Source organism: Helicoverpa zea, chromosome 10 (assembly GCF_022581195.2).
Source record: "Helicoverpa zea isolate HzStark_Cry1AcR chromosome 10, ilHelZeax1.1, whole genome shotgun sequence".
Taxonomy (NCBI): Eukaryota; Metazoa; Arthropoda; class Insecta; order Lepidoptera; family Noctuidae; genus Helicoverpa; species Helicoverpa zea.
Window position 1 is genome coordinate 9,933,255 of NC_061461.1, and position 12,969 is coordinate 9,946,223.

The 12,969-nt window shown below is 35.6% G+C and overlaps 2 protein-coding genes across 2 annotated transcripts; both read right to left on the reverse strand.

Annotated features, from left to right (window-relative positions):
• Positions 1-1,003: 1,003 nt before the first annotated feature.
• Positions 1,004-4,191, reverse strand: LOC124634158 (MORN repeat-containing protein 5-like). Its single transcript, XM_047169581.1, has 6 exons — positions 4,154-4,191; positions 3,628-3,752; positions 3,260-3,455; positions 1,907-2,074; positions 1,469-1,670; positions 1,004-1,210 (listed from the first exon to the last, which is right to left on the reverse strand). The coding sequence occupies exons 1-6, from the start codon at positions 4,189-4,191 to the stop codon at positions 1,100-1,102; spliced, it is 840 nt and encodes a 279-aa protein (XP_047025537.1). The 3' UTR covers positions 1,004-1,099.
• Positions 4,192-5,003: 812 nt separating this feature from the next.
• Positions 5,004-12,102, reverse strand: LOC124633959. Its single transcript, XM_047169343.1, has 7 exons — positions 12,074-12,102; positions 11,432-11,509; positions 11,052-11,176; positions 10,452-10,638; positions 9,505-9,672; positions 6,052-6,256; positions 5,004-5,234 (listed from the first exon to the last, which is right to left on the reverse strand). Exons 1-7 carry the CDS (start codon positions 12,100-12,102, stop codon positions 5,004-5,006), a joined length of 1,023 nt encoding a protein of 340 aa, XP_047025299.1.
• Positions 12,103-12,969: the final 867 nt, after the last annotated feature.

The following is a 12,969-nucleotide window of genomic DNA, read 5'->3' on the forward strand; positions in this document are numbered from 1 at the left end:
CAAGAGCGAGCGAAGCGAGCTCGCGACTTAGGGCCAGGCCACAACAGTGCGTTGCGGCGTCGCATCGCAAAAACAACATTGCACAGCTATGCGATTAATATGATATGCGTCGTTGATTTTTGCGATACGACGCCGCAACGCACTGTTGTGGCCTGGCCCTTAGGGCACCCCGACTCGGATAGGTTAGGTTCCATTCCCTTCGTGGTTATTTTTTTTTAAACCACCCAGAAGTAGACTTTGCCTTTGTTCGTATTGATTAGAAGTACTTGCACTTGATTTTCCGACCGTAGTGGGTGATTATAAAGTGTTTAAAGTGTTTTGAGGTTAGATTACAAATATCTATTTTTCTCAAAAATGATGCGTTACCTTGTAACGGGAGTGGTATCAGGGGATAGGGGTGGTAACCCCCCAACCTCCCCCCTTCTCCTCCCCCTCCGCCTGCCAAACGATACTAAATTTTTACCGAAGGGTCTAAGTAGCATCACTGTGGACATGATCATAGACTTCTGTTCAACGACTGTTTTCATCAGCTTCCTTAAAGCCATGTATTCACTGAGAAACAATTGTTTATAAACACTGTTTCAGAAACAGTATCTACGTGTAAACAAAATTATTTGTTTCAGAAACATATAATTTTGTTTCTGTGGACGATGTGGTCGGCAGAGTTTCCGAAACATTGTTGCTGTAAATATCTACGTGATGTTTCAGAAACTGTGTATCTGAAACATTGTTTCCCAGTGAATACATGGCTTTACGTGAAGCATTGTAATTCATAATAGGAGGTATATAATAAAAAACATGTTTACATAAAACAGTTTATAAACGCTCTTTAAAAAAATAAAATATAAAAAATCATTAAAAAAGATAAAATAATCAAAAATACAAAGGTGTAAAAAATAATAAAAATAGTTTACAAAAATATTTACAAATGCACTGTTAGTAACGTTACAGTGCATTTGTAAATATTTTGCACTAACTAAGGCACTATGTGTATGCATGATTTTACAGTTTTGTTCTATATGGCGGTTAAAAAGATATCTTTTAAACATAAGTCAATCTTTAGTAGCTGTAACCAATTAAAATAACAAGACTTTTACATTTAATACCGTACAGGACGTTTCGAAAGATTCTGGCTTGAAGCATCTGGGAAACGCGATGCAAACGCGGAAAAGTCGTAGAAAAGTGGACGTGAGTCGTCATCACCATCTTGCTGAAAATAAAAGAAAAATATAATGAATTAGCATCACCATTGACTGAATATTACGTACTATCGGATTAGTAAGGTAATTAATAATTTTAGTGGGTGATAATAATTGCATTAGTTTTCAAATTATTTTGAACTATGTACGCTTCTTATACTCGCGAAAGTATCTTTCCTGAGTCCAATAAGAAAGATTCAAATCAATGTAAGATATTTTAATACCAAATCGAGATACTAGTTTAGGTTTATATGTAAAAGAATGCTTACACCATCGTATTCGAAAATCGATGGTTTCCTGGAGATATTTATCGGGGCTTGTCTTGTCCCAGCTGCCGGTGCTGGGCTGGCTCCTGCCTTCAATATAGGATAAGTCCAACTCTCGTAAAGGTCCGAACGGGCCCCAAGAGGCTCTATGGTACCTCTGCGACAATTCTTCATTATCCATTCCTGTTCGCGAATTGATGGAGCCCTAAAAGTAAGCAAAATGTATTTCATCATCGGTTATACATAGTTATGGTATGTCTGGCTATTTTTGAGTTCGGTTACTATTCTGATTATTTACTCAGGTCCTAAAGGGATTCAGTTCCCAAATACGTTTCAAAATAGCCATCATCATCTCCATGGTACCTCTTGTCTCCAGACCATTTATAATTATCAGTATTTAAGGATGATTTGCATCTTGATGATCTTTATTCTGAAACTTACCTCTTGATCGCTGAGAGGTCATGATATTTAAAAACGACTTTCTTTACTGGATCGAAGAACCCATTTCCAGTATCGTAGAAACCCTCAGGTATCTCTTTCGTGGGCTGTTCGGCTGTGAGGTAGGAACTGCCACCAGGCTTTAGTTTTTCTATGTATTCTATAGCAAACCTGCAAAATATTACCTCTACATACTGATGTCATAGCAACTCTTTTTTTCAAAACCAACGAAAATCAGGCGAAGTTTTATGAGTCTTTTTAGCAATATTAGGGTCCTATATGTTATCGAATTTAATCCTACCGTGTCACTAAGGAAAGGATTCTCAATTTGCTAAACTCACATAATACCTCTTTTCAGGCATTCTGCTGACAAAGAATAAAATATAACAAAAAGGTTGTCTCATCATTTATCCTCATTAGAATAAACGGTATTTTTGGGGTGTAAAACAAATCGTTATGATAGGCGATTAGTGTGAGTTAAGGTAAAAATACGCGGGAAATGTTTTTGGCGCGCAATTCATTACCGCCATTTTTGTACGTACCCAACGGGATGAGATGTAATTTGCCGGTTATATCGTTATTACGCAAATAAAACGGTTGTTTACAGAATTATTTGTACTTTTCTTAGGTAATTGCGTTGCTCATTGGGTTACAACTAAAATTTGCCATCACCAAATACGACAATTGACGATTTTGAATGCCAAGATTTCAAGGCAAAAACTCTTTCTGCAGCTATAATCGTACTTTGGGCAATGTATGGATTTATGATAATTGAAGTTTCCCTGACTGAAATAAATAAAGTATTTTAACATCGGGTAAGTATTAATTATTATAACGATACAAATGAATGTGATCAACGCAAATTGCGTACGTGCACCTAACAAAGCCGTCCAATCTACAGAAGCTGTTAGTTGTTGCTTCTATTTTGTTCATAATATCTAAAACCTCGTTTAATTAAGTTTAAGTGCACTTTGTACGGTATCGAAGCAAATTCACGGACAATGCGAAACGTAACGAGTCCTAGATTATAATCTAATTTCGCATTCAATTTGGAAAATGTTCCTGCGGGGTTGTACAACTTTCGGGTCTTTCGGAGCCCCATCCTCGGAACTTTAGTCTTGTATACAGATTATACGTCGTGATGTCAAAACGAGAAAAAGGTTTCTTTTTTTGTCAACCACCTCTTTTATATAGGGGCTTCTAAAAATCCGATATACCTACATACCAACACCGATTTACGGTACAATTACAGAAATTGATATGGGTGGGTTAGTAAGGGACTTGTTGCTATAAATTTCGAGAAAAAAGATCTGTTTATGCCTGTTATAAAAAAATCTATTAAGGAAAACATTTTACCTTCTATCAGGCATCGTGCAATATTTCCAGTCTCTCTCTCGGTAGTCCAATATATCATCGAAGTGCAGAGTCCTCTCAGTCATAACACCTTTATGAAATCTACCGCGAATGACTGCCACTTCATCGTCATGTGGGAATATTAGTTCACCTCTCCCGTGAAACAAACCATCTTCGAACGACCCTACATATTTAACACCTACAAAAAATTATTTATCAATCATTGAACGATATTGCGATTCGGAAAAGGCAGTGTCTTCATATAAAATATTAGTATTGAGCTGAATATGGTTAGACTGGCACGCCGACCCCAACATAGTTGGGAAACGGCCGAGCTAGTCACATTCTTACTAAAACTGAAGACACCTTACCACTAGCGAATGTGAATTCTCCATAACCATTCATGTCAAATTGATCATATTCCCCCTCATAAACAGTCCCAGTTGGGAACTCCTTCGTTACTTGTGCCGTTCGAGGAAATTCTAGTGGCAGTGATCTGTGAGAAAATAAAGAATAAATACCACAAAAAAGCTTGGCTTTAAAACCCTGTGCCGGTGCTATACCGGCAAGGACTTTTATTACTTGGGTATTGGTAAACAAATCTGCAGTTGTTTGAAAAGGCTCCAGAAGGAATATTGGTGGGTTTTTGACAATAATAAGATACCACTGCACTCGCGAGCAATTATTTGATGTTTGCCCACTAACAAAATTGACTCCATTATATGGATAGCATTTTAAAGTGATATAGAATTACAGACTACTCGAATAGAAGACGAGTGCTATTTTAAATTTTCCTTCTCTTTCACTTTAAACTAGATCATAATTCAGTACCTGAAGGTATCATTTGTCTCAGCAGAGGCAATGTAATTTATATTGACGTACTATTTGAAAACTAACTTGCATTTGTCCATATTCTTCCGAGTAAACCTTTTCATCTTATCTTCCCATTGCGATATATGTGTTCCCGTGGTAAAGCTGAAAGGTAGTTAAAAATTAAAAGTGTTTATGATAAGCCTGGAAAGGAATCAAATATTTATAGACATAAGACTTACGTGGTTCCCGATTTTCCCTTTGACAACATTATACTGTTAAACTCTGTAAGCCACAGAGAAAATGATGGTGATTCTTATATATAAATAAATAGGCTTATTGTTCAGACTAGTGATGAGGAAGTATGGTGAAACTTTGAATGTCTCTTATATTTTAATTTTTCAGGACATATAGCGCAGTCTTCATTCATTATAATCTATTAAACATTGAGCACGCATTCGTAATTCCGAGAGACTTACCTTGTTGTGCCTTTAAACTTCAAAGCTAAAACCACAGTATTCAATTTTTTGTGTAAAAATTATGAAAATACACAATGAATTTTATAAACGTTTAAGACGAGGTAAACATAATATTTATAAATAATTCTTTCCACGAAATAAAAATGACATCTAAAATATTCTTCTGTATTTTGAAAATGTCAATAGACACTGAGGTTCTGGGGGACGGGTATTCTGCCAGGTTTTTAACATGGAGGTTTAAAATGAGTACCGGTTATCGACTTCTTTAGTTACTCCCAGGTTGTTTATCAAAAATAAATTATTGTTTATAGTTTATAAGATACTATAAAATGTTAGAATAAAAAAACAGATTACGGAGAAAACCTTTTTTATAATTTCAAGTCGAAATTAATGAAACATAGTAATTTAGCGGATTTTCTCTTTTTGACACAAAAAGATGCATTTTCCCATGTTTAATATTAACTTGGATCGCTTGAAACACTGCCAAAATCCATGGTCGACCCTACTATTTCGGAGTCACAGTCCCTAAACTCTGCATTATCGTTAGCATCTTTGCTATATGCTTCAAACTCCATAGTTCGATCATTAGGTCCGTGGTAGAATATGTATGGTTTGTCAAAGGTAAACTGTTGGCTCTTCGCGAAAACTTGCGAGGGGTCGTAGAATCCGTGTAGGGAATGTTCGGGGGACTGTGAACGAAACAGAAAAGGTTGCACGCGATCTTACTGGATAAATGTTATCGAGAAAATGGGCTTTAGAATACATAAAAAAAATATGTGTTAATAAACGGATTTCGTTATGTCGTTGTCTTTGTGCTGAGGTACTTCGTAATGTTCTGAATAAGCTACAAATAAACATGATCAATTCAATGAAAATGGTCCAATATATTACAAGTAAAAATCTAGCTAGTTTAAATAAAAGACATAATAAAATGAAAAACTCAAACTTTAATCACATCTTTAAACACTAAGCATTAATTCATAAGAACTAAACAAATAAAAATAAACTTCTCTTATTATAACGAAAAGAAAATATCTTCCCATAAAGTACTCTTGACACAAATTAATGATAAGCTTTGGTTAATTGTCGTTACTAGAAGAACTGTCTGATGGCGAGCCGACATTGAAAAATTTCGGGGCACGATGGCGTTTCTGAAGACAAGAGTATTATGTCATCATATTCTCTCAAAACTAAGTAACATAAGTGAAATGGTGTATCACTATATTAGCTCAAACTGTATTGTCGTAAATCCCATGGATCAATATTGTGACCTTTCAGAGTGTTATCAGTATAGATTATGTCCACGCTGATGTAGCTCTTTCTCTAGGGCATCTAGCGCCTTGCCAAAGATTTGTTCAGCAGTTTTATAGTAAAAACAAAGCAAAGCAAATAAAAAAATAGACATAGTTCCCATTCCTAATATTAGTTAACATACTCAAATAACTTATTAAAGTTTCAGTAGGAGTAAAGATTTTTGGGTAATTGTCAAGAAAGATTAGTACTTACGAAGTCGAAATCCTCCTCAAAAATGGACTGTGACCTGAAGAAGGTCATGGCGTTCTTAATACCAGCCGCCGGAGGTGGGGGTTCGCGTCTCCGCAGATGAGGCCCTGTAAACTCCTCGTACAAATTCTGACGAGCCCCTAAAGGCTCTTCGGGGTTTTTGCGACAGTTCTCTATAATCCAAGTATGCTCAGCCTTTAATGGGGATCTGAAATGTGAGACGGTTTTATCATCATTTTCAAAATCCTTGTCAGTTTTTGTTTTTCCAAGTTTAGGCTTATCTAAAAGATTGGGGAATGAAATACAGGTAGATATAAAAACTTTCTTTATAAAACCTTAGTTTGAAAAATAATAATAGAAGTTTGTCTTATGAGGAATAGCGAAGAGGAGAAGGTCTATAATACATATTGCAACTAGCTAATAATTTAATTTTTCGCTTAGCTTAAGTAACAATACTTTCATAAAAGTCAAACAAAAAATAACCTGTACTTCGCGAATATTTACCGCGTTTATTGGCAATCCTAATGTTTTTGTTATCTAACTCCATTAGTGTAGCCTTACATACAAGAGCAGAGGTAATTACAACATATTCAGTGCCCACACAACGTGGGTGGCGTATAATGTGTCCCGTGATGGCCTAATTGTCACAAACGATACGGCCACTAGATGACTCTCGTCTCATTTCCACGAAAAAATGGGTCCCAAGACGCTGCCAAGGCCTGCCGGGGCTGCGGGTTGTTCGAAAGAGATACCGCGGCCCTGGTACATAAAAGGCCCATGACGGAACACGACGGTTTTTAGTCAGTAAGAGTCTGACACTCCCTCTCCGCTGCTAACCCACAGCGGAAGGGGTCATTTGATGATTTTTGACGTCGTTAAAAAAAAAAAAAAAAAAACAAAAAGACGCTGCCTTGGGGAACTCAAAGCTTAAGTACGGTGTTTATGTTTTATTATAAAAGTGTTATTGAAAATAACTATTCTGTCAAATTATATGTATAGTAGTAGTAGAGATAGTTCTAACTCACGAGACTTATACGAAATACTTTTACCTAAGTATTTCTGTATCCAGTTCTAAAATGGTAAAATAATTTTTCAGTTTTAACATCCCTTCAGATTACGACTGGCAGCTATTGTAATATTACATTCGTGTGCAACAAAGTGGTAAGATAAATGAAAGCTCAACAGTATCGCATAAAAATGCTGCTATTTTTCTCTGTTATTTATTCGAAGAATTACGTCTCAAGAAAGGCTAAACAAAGGGCAAGCAATAAAACAGTGTAAGCTGCATAAATATTTCTACGTCTTAGCGGTACGTTTATATGAATTGTTTTGTATTTCATATCTACGTGGCGTTTGGTGCTACACAGCAATAACAGGCACATCATCTCCCAAGCCTTTTTCCTAACTATGTTGGGGTCGGCTTCAGCTGAGTAGATACCGGTGTTTTATATGCAGCGACTGCCTAGCTGACCCCTCAACCTTGCGACCCGGGCAACCCAATACCCTTGTTAAGTCTGGTTGCAGACTTACTGGCCTCTGACTACCCACAACGACTGCCAAAGATGTTCAATGACAGCAATGGCAACAAGGTAGATTAATAAAAAGTCGGTATTTATCTTTCTCAGTTATTGATTTAAAGGCGAGAGCTTTGATGTAGAGAGGAAAGTACGTTTTCATATAAACAGACATATTCAAATAAATATTGGTTCCGGGAATTAATGAATTATTACTTCGAAGGTTGATATCAACATTTCCGACCAGTCATTATTATGATGAGTAGGTTTTTGTGAGCCTCTGAAGTATGTCCCAATGGAATTTAATTAGTCGCCGATTCGGATCTTCCACGCATTGTGGAAGTTTGCAAAATGTAGTTATGCCAATTAAGTAAAAGCTTCATTTTTAGAACTTTTTCGAAAAACTCTATAGCCTGTGCATGAATACTGGGGTATGTCTTTTTATTTTAGTATACGGTTCAAGCAATAACCATGAATTTATTCGGAAGCACGTTAAAGGTAGAGGGGTGCCAATTAACACCGCAATTGGGGTATGTTTCGAAGGACCTAAAGGCCCGGACTCCACTAAAACGGAGGAAGTTTTAAACAACCGATGACTGGGCAGAGGCCAGATGTGTAAACAATGAAATTTTATTGTAGGTATTTTTTTAATTTCTCCGTTTTGATGGAGTCTGAGCCTAATGATGAAAGTTGCTCAGTTGCTTCAGTTGCTTGCTAATATGTCCTTAACTTCTGATTGTTGCGTTTTCACTCGAAAACTATTGAAACTTATTTAGATCAAGTACGCTAGTATCTAAAGCCTGAAAAAGGTTCTGGGTAAGTTACTTATTATGCAGGTGAACTGACGCGTAATGGCTGGCATGAAATACTGGGGATATTTGAGTATATTATCAATAAATTCGAATTTAACTAATTATTAATTAGCTTTTCGGTTTGATGTTGCTAATGTGGTTTGATTAGAGGTTTTCATTGTTAGCCATATTGTTGTTTATTACGATTATACATTATTGGTTTGGGTGAAAATTTCAATATTAAACAGTATAAAATAAACGTCTGGATGGAGTAAAAAGCTAACAAGGTAACTGGAATAAGGCTTTTGTAAATAATTGAAAGTAGGATTTCTTTCAACTGTTTGATAAAATTTGTATTCTTAGAATGTTAAGTACAAACAGGAAAATCTTTGGGTATCTCAAATGTTTTCTTGTCAGCATTCTTTGTTAAAACCCTCTTGAATCGTATTTGGAATATTTTATGAAAGACCGAGTATTTTCAGTGAATATTTTAAAATATTTTGTAAGGAGTCTATTTTGAACTTGTGCACAATATTTTAACTAAGTCATGCAAGAGCTTGAACCAAAGAGGTTGGAATATGTAAATTATTGTGGTTGAATTTCTATAAAGAAGGATCAAAGGTACTTGTTCCCACTTTCGTTCCACGATTTCCTAGAAGTCACGCTTGCTTGTGACGTCATCACAGTCAAGCTAAAGTCGTGCCACGTTTATGGAGAGCGATATGAATAATTGGGACTTGATTGTTCGGCAATTTGCTCAGACTTCAATACGATTAGTTTTCCAACTGAATTGTGGTTACGACAAGCAATAACCTGGTCATTGCTCTCTGGTTTAGACATTTGTGTTTTGATACTTTTTGCAATGACCAAACTGAAGTTGAAAAAGTTTTACAGCCAAGGGTACTTAGTTTATGGTTTGGGAAGTCGGCTTTTTTTGACAGAACCGAGGAGCTTTCTATATTTTTATCCAATTGTAGTTTAAATGTACATGATCTATTTGAAAAAAAAGGGCATGTACCTATTCAAATTAAGTTCAATTTTGTCTATCAACTTTTGTTTACACAATTATTCGTAGCAGAACTTAGTTAGCTTAATCTCTTCCTTCAATATGTCATTAACATCGACACTGAATTATATTTTCAATGACTTACCTGTGTATGGAAGAGAGATCGTCATATTTATAAATGACTCCAGTTTTAGGATCATAGAACCCTTCCCCATTGTCATAGTATCCATAAGGTATCTCCTTCGTCGGTTGGTCGGCTGTGAGGTAAGACTTGCCAGCAGGCTGCAGGTCTATGTCATATTCTATCGCGAATCTGTAAAAGGTGGGATTTGTAATTAATATTGATACGTTTTGAACATTCAAAATGTCATAGATTACTATCACTTACACACAATAGTCTCTTGGACCGATAGCATTTAAAGGTTTAATCTAATGAGTAAAAATAACTATTCCTGCTAACATCGATTATGCAAATGTAGGTAAATCATTAATTTCGTCAAAAAAGTTCTCAATTTGCCTCGAATGAAAGTTGGTGCGAGAAAATTTTAATTTTCCACCCAAGTCATTTGCACATATTAAATTAGCAACTTCATGACAAAGGTTAATTATATAGTAGGATTGTGTTTTTGAAATAATAATGTGAGTTAACTGACGTGAATGTCAACTATGACTGAATTTAATTATTTACTGTAATTTTGCAATTAATTTTAATACATATATTGCAAAAATCTCCATTAGTTTAAAATCTTTCAAATTATCATTTGTATGTTTTGGAACCAAAGATGTTAAAACACAGATGTTTTTCATCGGCAAACAATAGGTACTGTAGGACCGGGAAATAATTATCGTGCTCAAAATGAAAAACTGATTCGATATCACGACGTTTATTGTTTGGGCTCAAGAGGTGAAGTGACATACTTCAATATAAAAACTATTCTATTCTAATCGAATCTATTTACATCATTGTCCGGCCAGGTATTAAATATAATAAATAAAACCTACTTCTAATCTACTTCAGTACTACATCTCTACAGTACTTACCTACGATATGTACATCATACTGACATGAAAAAATATAATAAAACAAATTACCTTCTATCCTGTTTAGAGCAGTACTTCCAATTCTTCTCAGAGTACTCCACGCTGTCATTGAAGACCAGGGTTCGTTCCGTCAGCTCTCCCTTGTTCCATTTTCCTCGTATACATACACCGCCACTGTATCGAAGCTCACCTTTGCCGTGGAACATGCCTTCTAGGAAGTCACCTTCGTATGTTACGCCTGTAATATTTGTATATTAAATTTATTGTCATAAATGTTTGTTCATCATTGTCTCCCTTTTTGTCGTCCTACTGCACGACACAGGCTTTGTCTCACACAGAGAAATATTATACTTCTATGCGGGTTGATACTTTCAGACTTTGTATACTAGACTAGATTAGATTTTGTGGAATGTTATTAAATATAATTATTAAATATGTTAAATCCTTTTACAAAATTTTGACAGTGGACATTTTACGGCTGAGACGATGATAATAGGCTTAAATTATCATGGTCAATAGGTTAGTTCTCACTTGTATAAAAGTGTACAAAACGAAAAATAAATATTGATTTCCAAATCACGATAATGACAAAATTATCACGAAAGCACCCGTTTATCGTTCTATGGAAAATATTAAATTATTAAGTCTTACCATTAGGAAAGGTATATTCTCCAAAACCGCTCATTCCGAGCACATCCCACGTGCCTTGATACTGTGATCCCGTCGGGAAGTATTTGGTAGACCGTTCAACGCGCGGTATGTCCACTGAGGCTACCCTAGAACAAATTGAGGGTAAAGAAAAACTATTTACTCTGAACACGCGCACGAAATGGACAAGTAATTGTAATGATGTGGTGTATGAAAATGAAAAGATGCGGAAAACGTACCCCGCGCTGTGATAGTTAGATAGGTATACCTGTATTTATAGTTCAGGCACCTATAATAGTTTTAAGATTTCCACTAGGATTACAGATTTCACTTTTGGGAAATAATGTAGTGGATAGCTTTGTGTCGATAATTGAGTTACTTACTTGCATGTGTCTTTATGAGCTTCAGAAAATTTCCTCATGAGCTCTTCCCATTGTGACAACCTTTTCTCTGTTACATAGCTGAAAGCATACAAATTCAATATTAATAACACTTTGAAAAAAGTACGTAAGAACATATAATTACGGCAGCGAAGGAGTCTACCACTCAATAAGTCACTCAATAAGTTCATGCACAAATCTTAGATATTTTCATAGGTATATGCTAGTTGCCTTTGAGTGATTTTGTTCTTTAAAACTGGTGAAACTGAGGGCATAAACTAGTATAAAATTAAACATATAATTAACTGTATAAACCAGTGTACTTAATAACGGTAACTTAAGCTGCAAGCAATGCAACTGAGCCAAAGCAAATAGGTACAAGTGCGTCCTATTTCGGCGCAGACGCCCAAACTTTGGGTAAGTCTTACCAAACTGTAAGTTTGTGGTAAGCTTTATTTACATTCTATATTTGATATCCGTGTTTGTTTCGGATTGTATGCTTTGCCAGTTCGTGTGTACTCCCATTAGTTGTTGCAGTTTGAATAATTCAGCCTTTAGGTGAACTGAACTGGCAACTTGATTTTTTGTGTGAATTAAAACCTTTTTAGTGCTGTTGTAATTAAGCAGATGGATTTTTAAACTTACCTAGATCCCATGCTCGGCTTTCTCGACATTGTGCACAAATCTGAAAACAAAAATATTATAAATACGAAAAAGGATGTTTGTCGCGTTTTCACGCCAAAACTACTGAACCGAATTAAATGTTTGCCAAGTACACAGATAGTTGAGCCTGGGAAAGGTCAGGCTTTTTACCAGACTGCGTGAAACGGTTCTGCAGAGACGTGGGTGAAACAGCAGGGAACAGATAGTAAGTTAATCAAAATTACAGAATTCTCTAGATAAAGTTAACATTCGAATAAGAGTATTCGAGAGACAATTCGCCCATAAAAGCAACAAAATCGTAGGCCATTCCTAGCAATAAAAATTGTAAACCTATTTCACATTTTTCCATTCAAAAATGGCTAACAATATTGTAGTGCAGACCTTTATTGTCTGAAGGTACGAAATAACAAAAGGTGCTCAGAATTTCGGATGATAACTCCGCTGAATAGGATAGCTTTGTTCGATATATTAGTTCGCAGGATTGTGCTTCGTTTGTTTACAATTGGCGGTCGTCGATACATACATAGGTATGCAGTAAAACAGCTCTAACGTTATGGGTAGAATTGGTCAAAACACAATAAGTTTGTGTAACTTTACTAGATCTCTAATTTGAATGACCACAATAAATATAAGATCATTCCTTACTAAAGTAACTATGTCTATTGCCTTTTGATGCCAAGACTATTAAACAAAGAAGATGGATCACAATCCATACAAAATTGCCCCACGTCCTATAACAATGTGACGTATCTCAAAAAAAAGATAAAAATATTAAAAAAAATATGGCATACTCTCTAATTTATTTTTTTTACACCTTCATATGAAAAAAATGCTTTAAAAATTGTTCAGGCGCTGTTATGAAAACATCGTTCATAGGA